Source organism: Mustela erminea, chromosome 10 (assembly GCF_009829155.1).
Source record: "Mustela erminea isolate mMusErm1 chromosome 10, mMusErm1.Pri, whole genome shotgun sequence".
NCBI lineage: Eukaryota > Metazoa > Chordata > Mammalia > Carnivora > Mustelidae > Mustela > Mustela erminea.
In genome coordinates this window covers 31,798,542-31,824,401 of record NC_045623.1, presented here as the reverse complement: position 1 = coordinate 31,824,401, position 25,860 = coordinate 31,798,542, and the positions used below count along the sequence as shown (strand labels likewise).

The 25,860-nt window shown below is 36.2% G+C and overlaps 1 protein-coding gene across 1 annotated transcript in view; it reads left to right on the top strand.

Moving 5' to 3' along the window:
• Nucleotides 1-25,860, top strand: part of BTBD8 (BTB domain containing 8) — a 104,353-nt gene that overhangs the window by 31,296 nt on the left and 47,197 nt on the right. Inside the window, exon 4 of the mRNA XM_032302106.1 lies at nucleotides 1,127-1,244. Within this exon, the coding sequence (XP_032157997.1) occupies nucleotides 1,127-1,244 (118 nt within the window). The remainder of the gene's footprint in view (nucleotides 1-1,126; nucleotides 1,245-25,860) is intronic.

Sequence of the window (25,860 nt, the reverse complement as noted above, 5' to 3'; positions counted from 1 at the left end):
GGTAATAGTCATGGGCACAATCTTCACCCTGTCAGCATGCCTTGGAGAACTGTGGCCCCCCCTCCAGGGTTGGAGAGCTCGGGTTGGTCCCCAACCACCTGCATAGTGAGGAGCTGGATGTTGTGTGGCCTGGTAAGCCATTGTAAGTAAAAAAATGGAGAGGGCCATATGGCTTTGAACTGAGATGGATCATGATTTATATTGCATTTTTAAAACATGCCTCTGTGGGGCTTAAAAGTGGTAGATGTGTTGGGAAGTTATTGCGGAGATCTAGATGCGAGGTGATGGTGGCTTGGACTGGGGTGGTAACCATGGAGATACTGAGTCCTAGTTGGATTCTGGGTCTCTTTTGATATTAGAGCCAATGATGACATTGTGGTTTATAAATATATAAATTTATAAATGTGTAAATTTGGTTGGTGGGAATTTGTCCCAAGTGATAGATTCTCAACAGATGTACTAACTAAAGTTTCTGGACTGACAAAGCTATGATATACAGTATAGTAATTTTTTTAATATGAACATGTTTTATATTTTACTCTTCACTTTCTAAATGGTGAATCTTTTGAAGTAGAGATACTTTTAAAAGTATTTATTTTCTTAATTTTTCTATACTGTATGTAGTACTAAACTCATAGTAAGTGTTCCATAAATCCCATTGCTTTTAGTTGAATATCTGTTGGTTCAAATGTCATTTTCACCAAAAAGTCATGAACAGGAATAGAAAGGAATTAGGTAATGAAAAAGGGTATCAAAATTGGAAAATTTTCTAGTTTCCTGTGTCCGATATTCATGAAGTGGCTTCAGTTTTAGTATATAATTTTGTAATAATATTAACTATATTTAACTGCAAATCTATGTTAAAAGGTTTATTTATATTTAAATTAAGTTGAAATTTATATTTCAAAGCAAGATATATAGATATATAGATATATAGATGATTTTAATGTTGTTTTATCTTGAATTTACCAGTTAAATATTGTAGTTACAATTGTTCTCTCTTAGTAGCTAATCAACTATATGGAAAAACCTTTAGTTAATATTAAAACACAAGTTTTTTTGATATTTATAATGAAGAAACCATTTTGGATATTTATAATAAAGAAACCATTTATCTCTTTTAAAGATAATTATGACTTGGATCCTGCATCTGAATTAGGAGAAGATTTATTGAAACTTTACGTGAAACACTGTTGCCCAGATATTGATATTTATGTTGATGGAAAAAGTTTTAAAGCTCACAGGTAAATAGGCATGTGATTTGGTGTCTTGGTTGTGAAAATGAAGTTTATATGGGTGGTTGTCTCTTCCTAGCACAGTGGTTTTCAACCTGATTCACAAAAATCACAGGGGTTTCATGGTGATGCCTTAGCAGACCTGTGACAGGGGAAGAGGATTGACATCAGGCAGGGTTTTCTGCCTGCAGGTTCACCCAGGCTCACATGTGTGCATGCTTCAGTTAGAGTAGATCTCTGCTTTGTATTGGACTTGAACGTAAGGTTTGATTAGAAGAAGATATTCTGTTGCCTAAAATAGGTTTGAAAGCCACTGTCACAGAAAATATATTTAAATGCAGTTTTTAATTTCTAGGCATTATAGTGCTGAAAATGATTATTTCTACATGAATGACATGTATTTTCTCTGGATGCATTTGGGCTCAAAGTCTTTGATTCAGAATAGATATTCTTATGAATAGCATTGATTAGAAGGCTTAATATTTCAATGTACTTTTTAAAAACCATTATTATGCTTTAGAATTGGGTTGCTTAGACATTCTAGTCTTTTTAGATTTCAAATTAAAGCCTACTCTTTTTTGCAAGTAACTAAAATCTGTTTAAAAGAAGAAAAATTTTTAATAAATACAGATTTTCTTTTGGAACTCAAGGGAAAGAAGTACAGCTGGACTTCACAATGGATAAGAAATGGAACCAGAAGACTGAGGAACCCAGTATTTTTCCTCCCTCTTTTTGTGTTTCAAATAGAATGTTGATAAGTTATTCTGGTGCTCCAGAAAAGGAAGAACCAGGTTATTTGCAATGGCAAGAACCAATCTTCTAGGTTCAAGGGTACATAGTCTTAATGAAATTAGTGGGTTTAGATGACAGGAATCTACCATGCCAACAGTAGTGATGTTTATGCTTTCAAAAATCATATTGGCTTTGCCAGTTAATTGACAGCAGTACATTGCTAAACTCTAGGATTACCAGTTTCAGTCAGACTATTTACCATTCAGAATTTGAGCTTTTCTCTTGGGAACATGTATTTTGTAATTGTAAGTACACACATACGCATATTTTTCTAATTTTTATAAAATCTCCATTACATAGTAAAATATAGGGTCTAATACTGATCTATTAATGTATTTTCCATATTGTGGATATGTATTTCCCAAATTGTGTGTGTGTGTGTGTGTGTTTGTTTACTTCTTTGATTCTTTTTTTTTTTTTTTTTGAGAGTGGGGCAATGCAATTTTGTTTTAAAAAATTAATTTTAATTTTATTTTGTGTTCAGGTTTTTCTTGAAACCACAGGGGGCATTGTACCAAAGTTTTACTTATAGATCCCTAAGGTTATTGTCGTACAGGGAAGCAAGACTTTATGATTGTTTGCAGTATATCCTCAGACAGTATCTATATTTGGTCTCTCTGTGTGCTACCTGACAGTGGACTTTGTTTTAGGAGCTGGATCTAGAATATTAGGTTTGTATTCCAGGAGAGCTCTTGCTTACATTTCAGGTTTATTTTGTTCACCTAGCTATAAAAAATAAGTGTATATTAACTAAAAGGCAATTTCCTGAGCATATGTTCCAAGAAGATCTGGCTTAAGTTTTTCTACTTTGTTAGTACACTTATATGAGTTACAATGGCAGAATCTAAATCTCAGGATTAAACTTCAGAGTCCAAACTTGAATAAATCTATGTTTAGTACATAATATTATTATCCAGTTTAAGGAAAATTATGTTAGTAGTTCAGAAGACACACATTCATGTCATGTAGTTTAAAGCCCAACATCAGAACATTCTGAATTACTTCTTGTTCTAAATGATCAGTGTCAACACTTACCCTAGTGATGTGGCTAAAAATCCATTTGTGATATGACTGTTGTAATTTTTAAATTATATGTACTCATATATTGAAAGATCAGTACAAGTACTCATAAATACCAGAATTTATGATCAGAATTACATTCACATTAGGGTTGTATTTTATAACCCATTTAGTTTGCTTAGTTTAATATGTCCAAACTGCTGTGGTAATGAGGTAGTTTCTTCTTGAGTCCCTGTCTTTCATGCTCTCTCTTCATAAACATACCTGATACCTGGTTCCTCCAAGATTATCTCTCCATTTGCCTGTTAATTCTGTCCAGTCTTTGTCTTGATCCCCAGCCCTTAATATGCTACAATACGGTCTGATGCCAGTTACTTCCTTGTGGTGGCACAATTAAGCCAAAGAAGTTACTGTATAACAGAGTGTGGCTAAGAGTGTATGAACTGTGTGTGGAGCCTTTCTGTCTGTGTTTGAATTCTAACCCTACCATCTTTCAGCTCTGTGAATTTGGGCAAATCATTTAACCATTCTCTGCTTTAATATCCTCATCAGACATGGGTATTCTCAAGGTACTCATCTCATGGGGTGATTATGAGGATTAAATTACTTTAAAGGACTATGTAGGTGTTTGCTACCATCATCCAGGCAATAGCTCTTTGATAACAAGCTTTTGTGTAGATGGTAGAAACAACCTGTATGCACTTATGTGGGGTAAGCAGAGAAATAATGGTTTGAATCACTTGCATTTCCCCCAATCCAAGGATGGGATAGCAGTTTACCTCCAGGAAAAGTCACATTTACTTTACTCTTCTCCATCTACCCAGGCCTTTTCCCCTCTGAAGCATATTCTTCACTCTTCCCACATATTTGTCCTTGTTTATCTCCAGTACTTCTGCTCAAAGGAGAAATGAGGAGAGCTCTTTTTATTTGAGAGAGTGAGGGTTAAAATAAAAAGAGAACCCCTTAGAGTTCATTGATCCTGTTTGTTAGTAATGTTACTCCTTTTCTGAGTATTGCTTCCTGAGACACTATTATGCATTGCACTCTTTTGTAGACCTCTGTAACATTACTTTCCTGCCTGAGTTGCTCTCAGTCACCGAATGAATACCATCTGGATATTGTACATTTCTGTTTTCTTTTATTTCGTCCTTTCATCTTCAGCCTACCCCTAAGTTTGTACGTGATGCACTCTATTGCAGAGCTCCCATTTTATGGCTTTATTATTGTAGTGTTTCCCTGAGAGAAATTGAATCTGTTACATTTTTAAGATGTCTGTTTGTGGCACTTCCATGTTCCATAATTAAGATTTTCTTGGGCTGCTTTATTGAAAAAGCATGGCAGTGATTCCTGATTTTAGCTTTTGACAATCTGATAGCCTTTCCAAAATACCTTTTCATTTCAGTGCGTGATATCATACCATTAGGCTTTCATTCGTTGAGTTAAAGTGTTCAATTCCCCCTTTAAAATACAGTTTTTTTCTGAATATTTAGCAAATTGGCAGTCAGTCAGGAGGTCAGTGTTCTAGTTTGTGCCATAGTATTAATCAGTTACATGTTCAGCTGAAAGCTTTCTCAGAAGTGTATAGTTTAGTAATTCAGAAGGCAGTCTTTTCAGTTTAGATTCTGACTCCACTATTTATGGAATGGTTGAGAAGTTGCTTAATGTCGTCAAGTCTCAATTTCTTTATCTATGAAAATAATAATAATAGTAATTATAGCATATGGTGGCTGTGAGGATTGAATCAGTTAATACAAAACACAATAGCTGACATGCTGTAAGCTTTCAGTAAACGTTAGTTGCTATAAATATGTATTAGGTATCTGGAAGAAGACACACTGTTGCCTATTGTACCTGACCTTGTAGTTCAGGTTGGCAAACTATGGCTCAAATCTGGTTACTACCCTCTTTTTATATAAAACAACAAAAAACGAGCATATGCAACAGTAACCTGTAAAGCTTGATATTTATTATCTGTCCCTTTATTATCTGTCCCTTTACTTTACCTTTTTCTATAAAGTAAGTTTATAGAAAAATTTACTATCTTACTCAGATTGCCAGGAAGCCTTTAATGAAATGATAATAAAATTCCAAATTACCATGCAATAGAGTGAGTCACTAACATCTTAATATTAATTACTTTGTTAGTGATCAGTGGTCAACCCTGTCCACTTGTGAGGTTTGATGTGGTAATAACAGAGGGAAAAGAGATAAAATTCCTTGGTGCTGCAGGCCTTTGAGGGATGCTGCAGTGGGGAACCAAAGCTAAAGGCTCTGGGTGCCTGAAAGGAGACAAACCACCTGCAGTAGTGGTTCCTTAACTGAACCTGATTAAAACTGCTCTTTAGATATTCTCTGTAGAACATGCTAACAGCATAGTAGGCAGAACTGTCAAGGCTTAGGAGGCCCTTCTCTAGTGTAAGTACAATTTTCCATTCCTGTCATTGAGTTTGCGTCTTCCAAGAGTGACTTGGGTTATTCCCAAACCTACGTAATGCCATTTTTTTTAAAAGATTTTATTTATTTATTTGTCATAGAGAGAGAAGTGAGAGCAAGCACAGGCAGACAGAGTGGCAGGCAGAGGCAGAGGGAGAAGCAGGCTCCCCGCCAAGCAAGGAGCCCGATGTGGGACTCGATCCCAGGACGCTGGGATCATGACCTGAGCCGAAGGCAGCCGCCCAACCAACTGAGCCACCCAGGCGTCCCTGTAATGCCATTTTAACTTATTTTCACAGCATAACTTAATGAAAGATCAAATAAGGGGCGCCTGGGTGGCTCAGTGGGTTAAGCCTCTGCCTTCGGCTTAAGTCATGATCTCAGTATCCTGGGATCGAGCCCCGCATCAGGCTCTCTGCTCAGCAAGGAGCCTGCTTCCCCCTCTCTCTCTGCCTACTTGTGATCTCTCTCTCTCTCTCTCTCTCTGTTAAATAAATAAATAAAATCTTAAAACAAAAAGATCAAATAAACCAGTGATGCAAGAAATATGAAAGAGTTATGTGGGGCACCTGGGTAGCACACTCAGTTAAGTGTCTGACTCTTTGTTTTGGCTCGGATCATGATCTCAGGGTCGTGGGATCGAGCCCAAGTCAGGCTTTGCATTCAGCATGGAGTCTCCTTGAGACACTCTCTCTCCCTCTCATGTTGTCTCCCTCTAAAGTAAGTAAATAACTCTTTAAAAAAATTATTTAAAAAAATTTATCATTCCAGTGAATGATAAAGTGAATGGGAAGATCTAATAAAAAAGCAACACTTTAAAAATTGCTATTGAATTTGGTGTAGATGAGCAATATAAAAGTTTGAGAGGAAGTTATACAAATTTAGATGATTCTGCACTTAAGTTTCTTCAAAAAAGTTTTTGATTTCATTCTTCATTTTAGAAAAATTTAAATTAGAAATTATAAGAATTATAAGTATATATACATATATATCTATATCTTTTATGAGAAATAATGTGAGCTTACTGACTAGTAAGTAGTCAGTAAGCTCACATTAAAAAAGGGATTGGCTTTACGGTGAAAGGTTTGTGAATGAATGCATATGTGTTTTTTTTTTTAATAATTGGCAGGTGTTTTATTAAGATAAAGTTTTTGGAAGTGAGAGAGACATTCTAACTGGTCTTTAAGTATATTTGTCAGTGATTGGTTGGCTGCAAGAAAGCAAGCAAACGGTTTGAAAAATTTCAAAAGAGAAAGAATTGTTTAGTGTTGGGGTAGAGAGGTTTTTTTTTTTTAAAGATTTTATTTATTTATTTAAAGATTTTATTTATTTATTTATTTATTTGAGAGAAAGATCACAAGCAGGCAGAGAGGCAGGCAGAGAGAGAGGAGGAAGCAGGCTCCCTGCTGAGCAGAGAGCCCGATGCGGGCCTCCATCCCAGAACCCTGAGATCATGACCTGAGCAGAAGGCAGCGGCTTAACCCACTGAGCCACCCAGGCACCCGAGAGGTTTTTTTTTGATATTGCTAATTTCCTGCAAGAAGTTTAGGGTCATTATCAAGTGAATATGGGTGGTATTCTCCCCATAAAGAGTATATAGAACTTTCTTAGCATACTTCTACCTATATAATTTGGAATTTCTGGAGTTGTTTTAATGCTCAGTAAAATGACTTTTTTTTACCTGAAGTATAGTTGACATATAATATTATATTAGTTTTAGGTACATAAACCGTGATTTGACAACTTACACAGTATGCACTGCTCACCACAGAAAGTGTAGTAACCACTGTCCCCATACATGGTTATTACAGTATTACTGACTGTATTTCCTATGCTGTACTTTTCCATATTTACTTTTAAGTTATTATAAAATGATTATGATATGCACAAATAATTTTTAAAATTCTTTCAATTTTTTTTATTAACAAAAAACTATCAGTTCTAAATAGTGCATCCATTACACTTTACAAATAATTTTTTAACTTAGAAAAGATAATCTTATGAAAATATAATCAGTGGATGTCAAAGTGGGTGTCTTAAGAAAAAGCTCTTTGTTTTTTTAAAAGATTATGTTCTGTAAGATGTTTGCAAAGAAGTGCAGTGGGTGACAGTGACAACTCTAAAAACTCTGGATTCACTACCCTGGGTTTAATCTTTATTTAGTTACATAGAACTAAAAGTTTAGAAAGTATTCTTGGAGCTAGAGTACTTAAAGAAAAACAAAAAAACAAAAAACAGTCCTAGTAAAAAAAGTCCTTCTTTATAGCTTCTCTGAGTAATCCAGGCCATCATTCTGCCTGGAGTAGTGAATCTAGTTCAGCGAACATCAGGAAGTATTAAATAGCAAGCAATGTACTAAAGCAAGAGCAAGGGGGAAATTAGGGCATCTTGACACAGCCAGAAGCAGCCTTGTCAGTTGAGATTAAATTTAATCAGAAGGTGGAAATGGTTTTGGTGTGTTGGAAAATGAAAAATCTGGCAAAGATATTTAATACAGAGGGCCATTTACAGCACCTTTATTTTTTTAATGTAGGCTCCACACCCAGTGTAGAGCCCAATGTAGAGCTTAAACTCACCACCCTGAGATCAAGACCTGAGCTGAGATCAAGAGTCAGATGCTTAACTGACTGAGCCACCCAGACGCCCCTTACAGCATTATTTTTCAAACTGAGGCCTGTATCCTAATTGAGTAGGAATGTTTTCTGAGTTTCTGTCCGAAAGACAGGGAAATTGTTTAAGTCTCATATGCTTTTAATCTTACTTAAATGGAAATAGCATGCTGTGTTAGTGCAGATCTTCAGAGAAGCAGACATGAGGATGGGGGTTAGACTAGTAAGATATTTAATAGGGTAAATGCATGTGAGAGAACATGGAAAGGAATCCAGAGGCGACTGAAGGAGCTGTCAAACTGCAGTGTTGATTTGACCATGATGGAAGGAGAAAGGGAAAGAAGGAAGCTTGAGTAGTAGCTTCTTAGGCTGCCGTGAGGGAAGTCAGCAGACTATTAGAAAGTTCCCAGGCCAAAGTCACCCATCAGAAAAGGCCCTGTCTCTCTGAAATAGACCTGCCTATTGTCACTGATGTGCTCAGTCACTGGCAGGGAACAGCCTATGAGAAAGTGGCCTTGGGACCCATGTGGTACTGAATGCAGAGTGCTCTGCTGGGGCCATTGGTCACTTATGCAGTCAAAGATCAGAGACTGCCATACATGTTAAGTCGTGACATGCTATATATTTACACAGGCATACCTCCTTCTATTGCATTTGGCTTTATTGTGCTTTGTAGATAGTATGGGTTTTTTGTTGTGGTTTTGTTTTTTATAAATTGAAGGTTTGTGGCAACCCTGCAGCGAACAAGTCCATCAGTGCCACTTTCCAACTGCATTTGCTGACTTCATGTCTCCGTGTCACATTTTGATAATTTTTGCAGTATTTCAGTTTTTCTCATTATTTTATTTGTTGTGGTGATCTGTGATCAGTGATTTTTGATGTTATTATAATTGTGCTGGGGTGCCACAAACTGCACCCATATAACATGGCCAACTTAATTGATACATGTTATGTTTGTTCTGACTTCTCTCCCAATCAGCCATTCGCTAGTCTTTCTCCCTCTCCTCAGGCCTCCCTATTCCATAAGGCACAACAGTATTGAAATTAGGCCAATTAGTGACACTACATTGGGCTCTAAGTATTCAAGTGAAGGGAAAAGTTGGACATCTCTCACTTTAAATCAAAAGCTAGAAAAAATTAAGTTTAGTGAGAAAGGCATGCTGAAAGCCAAACCAGGCTGAAAGCTCAAACCAGTCATCACATTACCTTAAGCCAAAGCTTAATTCAGAGCAAGGCCCTAACTTTCTTCAATTCTGTGACAACTAAAAGTGGTGAGAAAGCTGCAGAGGGAAATTTTGAAGCTAGTGGATGTTGGTTCATGAGGCTGAAGGAAAGAAATTGCCTTCATTACATGAAAGTGCAAGGTGAAATACACGGTGCTGATGTAGAAGCTGCAGCAAGTTATACAGAAGATCTAGCTAAGATAATTCAGGAAGGTGGCTACACTAAACCACAGATTTTCACAGATTTTAGTCTGTCAGAAGAAGATACAATCATATTGCAAATGACCTATCTGTTGAAGGGTTAAGATCCAAAATCTATAAAGAACATGTCAAATTTAACTCCCCCAAACCAAATAATCCAGTTAAGAAATGGGCAGAAGACATGAATTGGCATTTTTCCAAAGACATACGGATGGCTGACAGATACATAAAAAGATGCTCCGGGCACATGGGTGGCTCAGTGGGTTAAAGCCTCTGCCTTTGGCTCAGGTCATGATCCCAGAGTCCTGGGATCGAGCCCCGCATCAGGCTCTCTGCTCAGCAGGGAGCCTGCTTCCTCCTCTCTCTCTCTGCCTGCCTCTTTGCCTGCTTGTGATCTCTGCCTGTCAAATGAATACATAAAATCTTAAAAAAAAAAAAGATGCTCAACATAACTCATCATCAGGGAAATACAGATTTACAATGTATACTACAATGAGATACCAACTCATACCTGTCAGAATGGCTAAGTTTTAATAGTACAGGAAACAGCAGATGTTGGTGAAGATGCAGAAAAGGGGAACCCTCTTACAGTGTTGGTCAAATGCAAACTATTGCAGCCACTCTGGAAGACAGTATCTCTATACTGTCTATACTGTTCCTCAATAAGTTAAAAATAGTACTGTGCTACAGTTCAGCAATTGGTATTTACCCAAAGGATACAAAAGGATACAAAAGTACAGATTTGAAGGGGTACATGTACCCTACTGTTTATGGCAGCATTATCAGCAATAGCCAAATTATGGAAAGAGCCCAAATGTCCATTGACTCATGGTAAAGAAGATGTGGTATATATATACCCAATGAAATATTACCCAGCCACCAGAAAGAATGACAGCTTGCCATTTACAATGACAGAGATGGAGCTAGAGTATTGTGCTCAGCAAGAGAAGTCAGAGAAAGACAAATAACCATATGATTTCACTCATATGTGGAATTTGGGAAGCGAAACAGGTGAACATGGGGGGGATGGGAAGAGAGGTAAACCAGAAAACAGGTTCTTCTTAATTATAGAGAACAAACTGAGGATTATTAGAGGGGAGGTAGGTGGAAGATGGGTTAAATGAATGATGGCTATTAAGGAGGGCATTTGTGATGAGCACTGGGTTTTATGCGTAAGTGATCCCTAAATTCTACTGAAACTAATATTACACTATATGTTAACTAGTTGGAATTGTAAATAAGAATTTGAGACTAAAAAAAATTTAAAAGATGCAGGTTAACTTAGGACTTTCTTGGCTAGAGAGGAGAAGTCATGAATGGCTTCAAAGCTTCAAAGAATAGAATGACTCTTGTGGATAGAGTATCTCTCTTCAGGGAAAAAAAAAACCTAAAAAACAGGTTTCTTTTAAAATATTGCTACTCATTGACAATGCACCTGATCACCCAGGAACTCTGCTGGAGATGTACAACCAGATTAATGTTGTTTTCATGCCTGCTAGCACAACATGCCTCCCTCTCTCTCCTCCCCCCACCACCCCTCCACTCCTGTGCACTTACTTGCTCTCTTTTAACAAAAAAATGCTTTGTCTGCTAATTCCATCATCTCTTTCATTGCTGGGTATGCTTCTTTTGACTGCTTTTTATCCTGTTTATAGTTAAAATTTGCTACTTCTTTACATACCTAGAAGTTTTTTTTTTTATTACATTCTGAATGTTATGTTGTTGAGTGTTTTAATTTTGTTGTCTACCTTTAAAAAGAGTGTTGAAGTATGTCTTAGCAGGTGATCCATGATCCTTCTATGATCCTTGATCCATCTATGATCAAGGAGTCATTTTAACTTTCAAGTCTTATTATGTAAGAAATTATTATAGGGGTGCCTGGGTGGCTCAGTTGGTTGAGAATCTGCCTTAAGCTCAGGTCATGATCCCAGGAGCCTGGGATCAAGCCCCACATCGGGCTCCCTGCTCAGCAGGGAGCCTGCTTCTCCCTGTCCCTCTGCCTGTAGCTCCCCCTGCTTGAGCTTGCGCGCATGCTCTCTCTCTGTCTCTCTCTCTGTCAAATAAATAAATAAAAATCTTTTTAAAATTAATAAAAGAAATTATATAGTACATTAAATATAGTATATATAATATATATTATTATATAAGGCTGTAGTTGCCATAGATAGTGATTCCTCTGATGGATGGGTGAAGTCCGTTGAAGACCTCTGGAAAGGATTCACCATTCTAGATGCTGTTAAGAACATTAGTGATTCACAGGAAAAGGTAAAAATATCAATTGTTGCAGCAGACTTCATTGTCTTATTTTAGGAAATTGCCACAACCAACCTAACCATCAGGACCCACCACCCTGACCAGTAAGCAGCCATTAATATCAAGGCAAGACCCTCCACCAGCAAAAAATGTTACAACTCACTGAAAGCTCAGTGAAAGCATTTTTTAGCATTAAAGTATTTTTAAATTAAGATGTATATATTGTTTAGACCTAGTAGCATTATGTATTTTATATATGTATATTATATATAATAAACACACACTATTAATTGTCATAATATATACTTAACAGACTGCAGTATCATGTAAACATAACTTTTATATGCATTAGGAAACCAAAAAATTCTAACAGTCTGCTGATTTCCCACTGTAGCCTAGGAAGCTCCTACCCAAGCTTTTTGCTTTTATTATGGTGGTCTGTAACTGAACCCTTTATACCTCCTATGTATGCCTATATATCTTTATCATTAGGCATAATCAGAGAAAGTAAATAGATAGAAGGATAAAATTCTAATAGCATTCATTCTTCATTAAGAATTCTTAAGCATTGGGCGCCTGGGTGGCTCAGTTGGTTGGGCAACTGCCTTCAGCTCAGGTCATGATCCCGGACTTCCAGGATCAAGTCCCGCATCAGGCTCCCAGCTCTTTGGGGAGTCTGCTTCTCCCTCTGACCTTCTCCTCTCTCACTCATTCTCTCTCAAATAAATAAATAAAATCTTTAAAAAAAAAAAAAAAAGAATTCTTAAGCATTGATTATATACCAGGTACTATGTTTTATGCTGAGATTGAGATTTGCGTTCAAGTTCATATGGATCTTAGTGAATGTTCCATATGTACTTGAAAAGAATGCGTATTCTGCTTTACTGGGGTGGATGGATCTTAGAGATGTCAAATAGGCTGATAGTGTTGTTGAAGTCTTGCATATCCTTAACTGACTTTGTCTACTTGCTCTGTTTGTTACTGAGAAGATTTCTAAGTATAATCATGATTTTCCTATTTATCCCTTCAGTTCTCTTAGTTTTTGCTGCATGTTTTATGAAGCTCTATTTTTTAATTGAGGCATAGTTGACATTATATTAGCTTCAGGTGTATAACATAATGATTCAGTATTTGTATATATTGCAAAATGATTGCTACAATAATTCTACTTAGATTTCTTATGGTTACTGTTTGTTTATGTGATGTATCTTTTCCCATCCTTTTACTTTTAAACTCTCTGTATCTTTATATTTAAAATGCCTTAAAATTTTTTATAGACAGCATATGTCTTACTGGCCTCATAATTTCCTTTTAATTGGATAATTTACACCACTTACTGTAATGTTGTTATGTTGGGGTTTGAGCCTACCATTTACTATTTTTTTTCTTTGTTGTCTTTTTCTTTTTTTCTTCCTTTCTAATGTATTAATTGAATTTAAAAAAAATTTAAATTACAGTTTATTTCCACTGTTGGCATATTAGCCATATTGTGTCTGTGTATTATCTTTATTAGTGGTTGCTCTAGTATTTATAATATGTATTGTTACCTTATCATTTATGTTCAGTTAATATTATACATCTTCACATATAACATTAGCACCTTTTCCCCCTCTTATTCTTTATGCTATGGCAGCCATACATTTCACTTATATATATATTCTAAACCCTACCATAACTTGTAATTATTTTTAAAAATAATTATCTTTTCTGTAATTTTATTTGTTTATTTGCTTATCTAAAAGATTTTATTTATTTATCTATTTTAGAGAGAGAGAAAATGCAAGTGAGGGGAGGGGCAGAGGGAGAAGGAGAGAAACTCAAGCAGTCTCCATGCTGGGCCTAGAGCTGATCTCACAATCTTGAGATTATGACCCGAGCTGAAGTCAAGAATCTGATGCTTAACTGACTGAGCCAGCTGCCCCTAGGTAATTTTGTTTTAATGAGGAAATTTAAATTTATCCCCATACTACCATCTCTTGCACTTTCAGTCTTGTATTAAGTCTAGGTTTCTGTTAAAATTTTCCTTAGGTTTGAAGAACTTTGTTTAAATTTCTTGTAATACAGGTCAACTTGTTAATGACATTTCTTGGCTTTTGTCTAGAAAAGGTCTTCATTTAGACTTCATTTTTGAAAGATATTTTTGCTGGATTTAGAATTATAAATTGGCAATTTTTTATTTTTTCTAGGGCTTTACAGATATAATTTTATTGTATTGTCTCTTACAAGAAGTCTGTGATCATGCCTAGTTTTGCTTATCAATATGTCATGTGCCTTTTTTCCCTGACTGCTTTAAAAGCTTTTTTCCCTTATAATTAGTCTTTAGCAATTTCATTATGATATACCTTGTGCTTTTCTTTATGTTTATCCTGCTTATGATTTATTGAGCTTCTTGGATCTTCGGGTTTATAGTTTTTGTGAAATTCGGAAAATTTACAAAAATCATTCTTTCAGATTATCTTACAATCCCCTTCTTTCTCTCCTTACACATGGGACTCCAATTATATGTATGTTAGTTCCATAGCTCACTTAAGCTTTTTTTTTTTTAAAGTTTTTTCTTTCTCTTTCTATGTTTTATTTGGACAGTTTGTGTTGTTATGTACAGAGGTACATTAATATTTTCTATTTTAGTTTTAACTTGAATTTCCTCATTCAGATATTGTGCATTTCTGCTATTAAGTTGCTCTTTTTCCTTAAATGTTTCTTTTTTTCTCTTTATTATGTTCCTTATTAATAAAATCCTTGAGCATATCTATGATAGCTTTTTAAAATGCTTTATCCAGGGACATCTGGGTGACTCAGTTGATTAAGTGTTTGACTCTTTGTTTCAGCTCCGGTTGTGATCTCAGAGTTGTGAGATCAAGCCCCTTGTCAGGCTCCATGCTGGGTGTGGAGTCTGCTTAGGATTCTCTCTCTTCCTTTCCCTTCCCTCCTCCCCACTCATGCATACTTTTTTTTTTTTAAAGATTTTATTTATTTATTTGACAGAGATCACAAGTAGGCAGAGAGACAGGCAGAGAGAGAGGGAAGCAGGCTCCCCGCTCAGCAGAGAGCCTGATGCGGGGCTCGATCCCAGGACCCTGGGATCATGACCCGAGCTGAAGGCAGAGGCTTTAACCCACTGAGCCACCCAGGCGCCCCCACTCATGCATACTTATTCACTCTCTTTCTCTTCAAAAAATAAATAAATAAAGTGCTTTGTTTGCTAATTCCATCATCTCTTTCATTTCTGGGTCTGCTTCTCTTGACTGCTTTTTCTCCTGGTTATAGTTAATATTTGCTACTTTTTTTTACATACCTAGAATTTTTTATTACATATGAAACATTATATTATATTGTTAGACTGTTTGAATTTTGTTGTGTGTCTTCAAAAAGTGTGGAAGTATGTTTTAACAGGTAATTTAGTTATTGTAGATCAGCTTAATCTTTATGAGACTTGTTTTTAAATTTTGTTGAAGTAGATCTAGAGTTACCTTTTCTCTAAATGCTGTATAGCTACTGGGATTGACTCTTTTGGGAGCTTTCCTTAGTGCTCCAGTTATTCAATTCTGGCTAGAAGGAACTTGAATGTCAACCAGCTCCCTGGCCTTTATTCTTCACCTGGTTTCATGGATCTTTACCCTGTGTGTGTGTAGATAATATTCAGACAAAACTAAGTCCTCTAATTTCTGGAGCTCTTTTTTCTTATAACTCCTGCTTCCATAGTACTATGCCCCATAAATTCCAGCTGACTCATCCTTCTGAAGCTCCTATATTAGTCTTCTCAACTCAGTAAGACAACCAGGCTCCCTCTGTGTTTGTAATCCCTGTGCCATGACCTAGAAATTGTTTCTAGAAAGAAAAAGCATCATAACTGTAAGGCGTATCTCACTGGTTTTCCTTCTCTTAAGGATCAGTCCTGTACTGCCTTTCTCCCCCCAGTGTCAAATTTTATTCTTTTATTCACTATTCTCCTTGTTAATATAGAAAAGTTATCTTTCAAAAGTAGAAGAATCCCTAGTTTTTTTCTTAATATACTTTATTTCTTAGAACAATTTTAAATTTACAGAAAAACTGGGAAGAGTACAGAGAATTTTCATATGCCTCTACACTCATTTCCCATATTGTTAACATCTTATATATACATTTAGAATAGTACATTTGTTACAATTAATGAACCAATATTGGGACATTATTATTAACTAAAAGTTCATAGTTTATTCAGAATTCTTTAGTTTTTGCCTAGTGTCCTTTATTCCCCCCGGGGTCCCATCTAGGATGCCAAATTACATTTAGTGGTCATGTCTCCTTAGGCTGCTCTTGGCTATAACAGTTCATAGACTTCGCTTGTTTCTGATGACCTTGACAGTTTGAGCTCTGGGCAAGTATTTTTTAATCATTTGCAATCATTATGACTTATCTCTGTTTATGTTAACCTTGATCATCTAGCTACGGTAGTTTTTAAAAAATTTTTGCACTGTAAAGTTATTCTCATCACCATCCCCATCCCCAAAGTTACTTCCAACCCATCTCCCATTTGCACTGTACTCTCTGGAAAGAAGTAACTGTACATAGCCCACACTTAAGGAATGGGAGTTATGGCTCATCTACTTGAGGGAATAGTGTCTATCTAAATTATTTGGAATTCTTTTGCACAAGAAATTTTCCTCTTCTCCCCTTTTATTTATTTAATCATTTCTATATATCAGTATGGATTAATACTTATTTTGTACTTTGGCTTATTTATTTTGTTGCTGAAATTGTTACAGCTTTAGCTATAGGACCTCTTTCAATTTGTTTTTGTGTCCCTTTGACATCTCCCCCCAACATCATTGTGTGTGTGTGCGTGTGTGTGTGTGTGTGTGTGTGTAGTAGTTCCTTATTTTTTGGACAATAAAAATGCTCTAAGCTCATATGTCCTAGAACCATCCATTTCTCTAATGAACCCTGGTTCTTTTATTCTGATGGTATTAGAAACTAGTATCTGGGTACTGGGTGTGCTTGTTTGCTGATTCTTTTAGGTCTATCAGCTGACAGAGCAAAGAAATGTATGTATGTATACTAATCTGCATATATGCACATAGCTATAAATATTTCTATATGAATCAATCTTTTAAAAAAAGATTTTATTTCTTTATTTGACAGAGAACATGAGCACACAAGCAGGGTGAAAGAGGCTCCCCACTGATCAGGGAGCCCAATGCAGGGCTTGATCCCAGTACCCTGAGATCATGACCTGAGCCAAAGGCAGATGTTTAACCAACTGAGCCGCCCAGGTGCCCCCTAAGTCCATCTTTATATTAACCTAAATATAAATTATATTGATGTCTCCAGCACTAATCTGCCATCACACAGATCATCCTAGTCTACTCTTTTACTCATCTTAATCTTCTGTAGCAGTAACAAACTTGGCTTTCATCATCCAATATGTAGTTCTTAATTCTTCAGTTCCAGTATTCCTGTATAATGGTTTCAGAATTGTTAATTCCTACTTCATGGGAAATAACTTCACCAACTGGAGTACAGTGTTCCTTTGTCTTTATTCTTATAGTCTATACTCATTTCCAAAGTTATTTAGGTCAGGACCTTTCTTTTCTACTCCCTTCAGTGAGGTTATTTCATATATTTATATGCAGTTAGATTCTTCTGTCACAGTCTACATTTCACCCTAGGGTCCCCTGACCACCTCTCAAGTGTTTTTGTTTTAGTTTATGTACATTAAGGTTCATTTGTGCTGTAAAGATCTATAGGTTGTATAAATGCATATTGTGTTACACCTACCATTACAGTATTATACAGAATAGTTTCAACTAAAATTTCCCTTTGTTTGATGCCCTCTCCAAATTTCTGGTAATTTTTTTTTAATTTATTTATTCGACAGAGAGAGAGATCACAAGTGGACAGAGAGGCAGGTAGAGAGAGAGGGGGAAGCAGCTCCCCACCAAGCAGAGAGTCCAATGTGGGGCCCAATCCCAGGACCCTGGGATCATGACCTGAGCCAAAGGCAGAGGCTTTAACCCACTGAGCCATCCAGGTGCCCCTCTGGTAATTTTTAAAACTGTCTTCACAGTTTTAACTTTTCCAGAATGTCATATAATACAAACAGCATGTAACCTTTTCAGACTGGTTTCGTTTGCTTAGTAATACGCATTTAAGATTCATCCGTGTTTTTGTGTAGTTTCAAACCTAATTCCTTTATTATCACTGAGTAATATTCTGTTGTTAAGAATATATCACAGTTTAGTGATTCACCTATTGAGGGACATTATGGTTGCCTTAGACTTGGTGATTATGAATAAAGTTGTAGACATTTGTGTGCAAGTTTTTGTATGGCCATACATACAAAATACCCAGGAGTGTGATTGTCAGATCATATATGGTAAGATTATGTTCAACTTGGTAAGAAGCTGCCAAACTATCTTTCAAAGTGCCCGTACCACTTGCATTTCTTTCTTTCTTTCTATTTATTTGAGAGAGAGAGAGAGAGAGTGAGAGAGAGATAGAAAGCATACCCAAGAGTGGGGGTGGGGGGTCAAGGAGGGGCAGAGGAAGAGAGAAAGAGAACCTTAAGCAGGCTCCATGTCCAGTGGGGGCTGATTTGGGGCTTGATCTCATGACCCTGAAATCATGACCTGAGCCAAAATCAAGAATTGGTCACTTAATCAACTGAGCCACTGAGGCACCCCCAACTTGAATTTCTACTGGCAGTAGTGAGAGTTTCTTTTGGTCCTCATCTTCATCAGGAAATGATTTTGTCTATTTTTTTGGAATTCAGTCATTTTGTGTATTGGTATCTCATTTTACTTTTTTTTTTTTTTAAACTTTTTAAAAAATTTAAGTAGGTTCCATGCCCAAAATGGGGCTTGAACTCACAACCCTGAGATGAAGAGTCAACATGCTCTACTGACCAAGCTAGCCAGGTGCCCTCATTTTACTTTTTCCCTAATGACAGAGGATCTTGAGGATATTTCACATGATTATTTGCCATCTGTATATCATTGGGAGGTTGTTTTTTTTTTTTTTCCAGATCTTTTGCTCATTTTAAAGTAGGTTGTTTGTTGTCAAATGTTGAATTTTAGGAATTCTTTTATATTTTGGATGGAAGTCCTTCATCTGAAATGTGATTTGCCACTACTTCCTCCCTGAGACTTGTCTTTTCATTCTCTTAACAGTGTCATTTACAGAGCAAGTTTTAAATTTTTTGTTGAGTTAAAGTTGACATACTTTGTCAACGGGTTTCAAAGGTGTTCAACATTATCATTCGATATTTGTATACATCGTGAAGTGATCACCAAATCTAGTTAACATCCATCATCATACAAAGTTACAAAAAAAAAATTTTCCCTTGTGGTGAAAACTTAAGATTTACTTTTTGGGCAACTTTCAAATATACAATAAAATATTACTGATTGTAGTTGCCCTGCTAAAGTTTTTAATTTCTTTTTCCATTAGGTTCTACTTTTTAAAAAAATTAACATATAATGTATTATTTCTTTCAGGGGTACAGGTCTGTGAATCATCGGTCTTACACAATTCACAGCACTCACCATAGCACATACCCTCCTCAATGTCCATCACCCAGCTACTCTGTCTCTCCCCTCACAGCAGCCCTCAGTTAAGTTTTTAATTTTAATAAAAATGAACTTAACGGTTTTTTCTTTTTCTTTTTTCTTTCTTTCTTTATTTTTCTTTTTCTTCTCTTTCTTTTTTTTGTACTTTAATATTGTATCTAAATTCATCACCAAACCCAAGATCCTGTGTCTTCTTCTGAAAGTTTAGGGTTTTGTATTTTATATTTAGACCTCTGGTGAATTTTGAGTTAACTTTTGTGTGAGTAAAAGGTCTGTGTCTAGGTTTACTTTTTTGTATGTGGATGTCCAATTGTTCTGGAACCATTTCTTAAAAAGACTGTCCTTTCTCCATTAAATTGCCATGGTGCTTTTGTCAAAACTCAGTTTTAACCATATTAGTATAGATCTGTTTCTGGCCTCTGATCTATGCATCTTTTCTTTCAACAGTACATGATGTCATGAGTACTGTTAACTATATAGTTTCTTTTGAAATCAGGTAGTCGGAATCCTCCAACTTTGTTCTTCCTTTCCAGTTTTTATTGGCTATTTTTGCTTTTTTGCCTTTCCATATAAATTTTATTTAATTAATTTTTTTAAAGATTTTTTAATTATTTTTTTGACAGAGAGAGATCACAAGTAGGCAGAGAGGCAGGCAGAGAGAGAGAGGAGGAAGCAGGCTCCCCACCGAGCAGAGAGCCCGATGCAGGGCTCGATCCCAGGACCCTGAGATCATGACCTGAACCGTAGGCAGCGGCTTAACCCACTGAGCCACCCAGGCGCCCTATTTATTTAATTTTTAAAAAGATTTTATTTATTTGAGATAGAGTGAGAATGAGCAAGAGTGAGAGAGAGAGTGCACACAAGGTGGGAAGAGAAGCAGAGGGGGTGGGAGAAGCAGTCTTTCTACTAAGCAGGGAGCCCCACATGGGTCTCCATCCCAGGACCCTGGGACCATTTCCTAAGCCAAAGGCAGACGCTTCACTGACTGAGTCACTCCAGGAGCCCCTCTAATATAAATTTTCTACTTTTTTTTTTTTTTTAAGATTTTACTTATTTATTTGACAGAGATTACAAGTAGGCAGAGAGGCAGACAGAGATTGACGAGGAAGCAGACTCCTTGCTGAGCAGAGAGCCTGATGTGGGGCTTGATCCCAAGACCCTGGAATCATGACCCGAGCCGAAGGCACATAATTTAGCCCACTGAGCCACCCAGGCGCCCCTAATATAAATTTTAGAATCACTTTGTCAATATCTATAGAATAGCTTTCTGAGATTTTGATTGGAATTGCCTAAATTTTTAAAGTCATAAATTGGTGAATTTTGTCAAATGCTTTTCTGCATCTATTTTAATGATCACACTTTTTCTCCTTTATTTTGTTAATATGCTAGATTACATCACTTGAATCTGAAATGTTAAAGCAATCTTGCATTCCTATAATATTTCAACTTGATTATGATATTTTATTCAATGTATTTATTGCTGGATTCAGCTTGCTAATATTTTGTTGAATATATTTTCATCTATATTTCTGAGACAAGTTGACCCATGATTTTCCTTTTTTGTATTGTTCTTGTTAGGTTTAGGTCTCAGGATTATGTTGGCTTCATAAAATGAGTTGAAAAGTATTTCTTCTTTTTTTTCTATTTTATTTTTAATAAAAATTTATTTGAGGATGATTGATTTTATATCTTCTTTAAATGTTTATTTGACTTCACTGGGGAAGTCATCTTGGCCTGTAATTTTCTTTCTTAAGTAGATTTTATTTTTATTCTTTTCTTACAGTTAAGTTTATTATGTTTAGAATTCACAGAGACCCCGAATCGCTAAGGAAATGTTGAAAAACAAAAATAAAACTGGCGCATCACGTTACCTGATTTCAAGCTTTACTACAAAGCTGTGATCACCAAGACAGCATGGTACTGGCATAAAAACAGACACATAGACCAGTGGAACAGAGTAGAGAGCCCAGATATGGACCCTCAACTCTATGGTCAAATAATCTTCGACAAAATATACAGGAAAAAATATACAGTGGAAAAAAGTCTCTTCAATAAATGGTGCTGGGAAAACTGGACAGCTATATGTAGAAGAATGAAACTCGACCATTCTCTTACACAAAGATAAACTCAAAATGGATAGAATTCACATATAATCAAATTCAGACAGTTAAAAGTCCAATTTGATGAGTTTTTTTTTTTTAATTTTTAAAAATTTAAAAATTTTATTTCCACTGTAGTTATCATACAGTGTTATATTAGTTTCAGGTGTACAATATAGTGATTCAACAGTTCTGTGCATTACTCAGTGCTCATCATGGTAAGTTGTGCTGTTAATCCCCTTCACCTACTTAAGTCATCCTCCTCCTTCCTCCCCTCTGGTAGCATCTGTTTGTTCTCTATAGTTAATAGTCTGCTTTTTGGTTTGTGTCCTGTTTTCCCCTTTGTTTTGTTTCTTAAATTCCACATATGAGTGGAATCATACAGTATTTGTCTTTCTCTAGCTGGCTTATTTGACTTAGCATTAACACTGTCTACTGCCATCCATGTTGTTGCAAATGGTAAGATGTCATTCCCATTAAATAATATATATACCTCTTCTTTATCCATTAATCTATCAGTGAAAACTTGGGTTGCTTCCTTCAATCTGGCTATTGTAGAAAGTACTGCTTTAAACATTGGGGTGCTTGTGTCCCTTTGAATTAGCATTTCTGAATTCCTGGGTAAATATCTACTAGAGTAATTGCTGGATTGTAGGGTAGCTCTATTTTTAACTTTTTGAGCACCCTCCATATTGTTTTCCACAGTGGTTGTACCAGCTTGTGTTCCCATCAACAGTGCATGAGGTTCTTTTTCTGCATATCCTCACTGACACTTGTTGTTTCTTGTTTTTTTTTTGTTTTTTTTTTTTTTTTTTAGTTTTTCCGACAGGTGTGAGGTGATATGTCACTGTGGTTTTGATTTATATTTCCCTGCTAATGGGTGCTATTGAGCATGTTATCATGTGTCTGTTGGTTATCTGGACATCTTCTTTGTAGAAATGTCTGTTCATGTCTTCTGTTCATTTTTAACTTGGATTGTTTGCTTTTTTTGGTGTTGAATTGTGTAAATTCTTTATGTATTTTGGATGCTCTTTGTTAGATATGTTATTTGCAATTATCTTCTCCTATTTCATAGGTTGTCTTTTAGTTTTGGTGGTTGTTTCCTTTGCTGTGTGGAATTTTTTTATCTTCATGTAGTCCCAGTAGTTTATTTTTGCTTTTGTTTCTCTTGCCTGAGGAGACATAGCTATAAAAATGTAGCTATGGCCGAGGTCAGAGTATTTAACTGACTGTGCTCTCTTCTAGGACTCTTAGGGTTTTACTCCTCTTTTTGCTAGGATTTCCAGGTCTGACTTTTAAGTCCTTAATCCATTTTGAGTTAATTTTTTTATATGATGTGATAAAGTGGTCCAGTTTCATTCTTTTGCTTGTAGCTGTCCCGTTTCCCAACACCATTTTTTTGAAGAGACTTTTTTCCCATTGTATATTCTTGTCTCCCTTGTTGAAAATTAATCCTTGTCCAGATTAATCATGGGTTTATTTCTAGGTTCTCTATTCTGTTCTGTTGATCTATTTGTCTATTTTTTCCAGCACCATACTCTTTTGATTACTACAGCTTTGTAGTATATCTTGAAATCTGGGATTGTGATACCTTCAGTTTTATTCTTTTTCAGAATTGCTTTGTCTAATGGTCTTTTGTAGTTTCATATACATTTGAGATTATTTGTTTGAATTTAGTGAAAAATGCTGTTGGTATTTTGATAGGGATTGCATTAAATCTGTAGATTGCTTTGGGTAGTATAGGCATTTTAAGATTTTTTATTTTTAATTTAATTTATTTATTTGACAGGGAGAGACAGTGAGAGAGGGAACACAGCAGGGGGAGTGGGAGAGGAAGAAGCACACTCTCCGCTGAGCAAGGATCCTGATGTGGGGCTCCATCCCAGGCCTCAGGATTATGACCTGAGCCGAAGACAGATGCCTAACAACTGAGCCACCCAGGCACCCCTAGACATTTTAATAATATTTGTCCATCCAATCCATGAGCATGGAGAATCTTTCCATTTTTTGATGTTGTCTTCAGTTTCTGTTTTCAGTGTTTTATAGTTTTCAGAGTACAGATCTTTCACCTCTTTGGTTAGGTTTATTCCTAGGTATCTTTTACTGTTTTTACTACAATTATAAATGGGATTGTTTTCTTGTTTCTCTTTCTGATACTTCATTAGTAGTGTATAGAAATGCAGTGGATTTCTATATAATGATTATATGTCCTGTGACCTTACTGAATTCATTTATCAGTTCTAATGGAATTTTGGTGGAGTCTTTAGGGTTTGCTATATATAGTATGTCATCTGCAAATGGTGACAGTTTTACTTATTCCTCATTAATATGGATGCCTTTTATTTCTTTTTCTTGTCCAATTGCTGTCACTAGGACTTTCAGTACTACGTTTAATAAAAGTGGTGAGAGTGGACATCCTTGTCATGTTCCTGACCTTAGGGGAGAGCTCTCTCACCATTGAGTATGATGATGGCTGTGTGTTTTTTATGTGTGGCCCTTACGTTGAGGTATGTTCCCTCTAAACCTACTCTCTTGAGGATTTTTATCATGAATGGATGGTGTACTTTGTCAAATGCTTTTTTGGCATCTACTGAAATGATTATATGGATTTTATCCTACTTGTGTTGATGTGATGTATTGCTTTGATTGATTTGCAGTTACTGAATCACCCTTGCATTTGCATCTCAGTAATAAATCCCACTTGATCGTAGTGAGTGATTTTTGGATCTGGTTTACTAATATTTTGTTAAGGATTTTTGCATCTGTGTTCATAAGAGATATTGGCAGTTACCTCAATGGAAAAAGTTACCTAAAATACTTGGGTCAGGGACACCTCGGTGGCTCAGTTGGTAAGCGTATACTTTCGGCTCAGGTCATGATCCCAGGGTCCTGGGATCAAGCCCCACATAGGGCTCCCTGCTCAACAGGAAGCCTGCTTCTCCCTTTCCCACTCCCCCTGTTTGTGTTCCCTCTCTCACCGTGCCTGCCTCTCTCAAATAAATAAAATCTTAAAAAAAAATACTTGGGGGGTGCCTGGGTGGCTCAGTCAGTTGAGTGTCTGCCTTCGGCTCAGGTCATGATCTCAGGGTCCTGGGATCAAGCCCCACATTGGGCTCTCTGCTCAGCAGGGAGCCTGCTTCCCCCCTCTCTGCCTGCCTCTCTGCCTCCTTGCGATCTCTCTCTCTCTCTCTAATAAGTAAATAATCTTTAAAAAAAAAAAAAACTTGGATCTGCTCTTTTGTTTTCTCTCTTATAATTTGTCTCGAAATCTACCAAGATGGTATCTTTCTGATGCTTTCAAATCATTCTTGCTTTCTTAAAAAAATTTCTATATATTTATGTATATATATATTTATATGTATTTCCCTTTTTTCCCCAGCTGTTTTCAGGAGTGTTGATCTGAGACAACCTAGTAAACCATTGCCAGAAGCATATTTTTCTTCTCCTTCTAGCTCTCCATTCTTCCATACCATTCTCCACTAGAATATAACATTGTTCTGTGTATCTCCTTTAGTGCTATATTCCTAGCACTTATAATAGTGCCTAGCACTATTATACATACTTGTTGAATTAAAGAATGAATGGACATTTTATGTGAGAAGGTAGAATGAAATTCAAAAGAAAATATCTTTTTTATTATTTCTCACATCTAAGATACTGCTTTTCTTTAGCACAATTGGATAAATTCTGAACTTGAACTCAGGACCTTTATGGTTCTAGTGCCTTTCTTATTAATACTCCCTTAAAATGTTAAATAACATCTTTTGTTCTTTATTTCTCCATTTGCAAATAATTTATTACTCTTACTCATGAAAACAGTTTCAATCATTATTAAAGGTAAAGAGCTTTAAGAGGAAAAAATAAAAAAGATAAAAAGGACATTGGAATTAATGTTCTAATTAAATAACCAAAATATTTAGGTATATTAGGGTGCCTGGGTGGCTTAATTGATTGTGTCCAACTCTTGATTTCAGCTCAGGTCATGATCTCAGGCTTGTGAGATAAAGCCCCATGTCAGGTTCCCTGCTGGGTGTGGAACCTCTTAAAATTCTCTGTCTTCCTCCTCCTTCTCCTCTCCCTCCACCTCTCCACCCCACTCATGCATGTGCTCTCTCTCTAAAAAACAAAACAAAACAAAATTTAGGTATAAATATAAGTTTATAATTTTTATTATTATAATCCTACCAGTAAATACAAACAAGACAAATAGATTATTATGTTTAAAGAGTTAAGATTTAGAGTTTCAGAGGAACCCTCCTACACTGTTGGTGGGAATGAAGCTGGTGCAGCCACTCTGGAAAACAGCATGGAGGTTCCTCAAAAAGTTGAAAATTGAGCTGCCCTACGGCCCAGCAATTGCACTCTTGGGTATTTACCCTAAAGATACAAATGGAGTGATCCAAAAGGGTATGTGCACACAAATGTTTATAGCAGCAATGTCCACAATA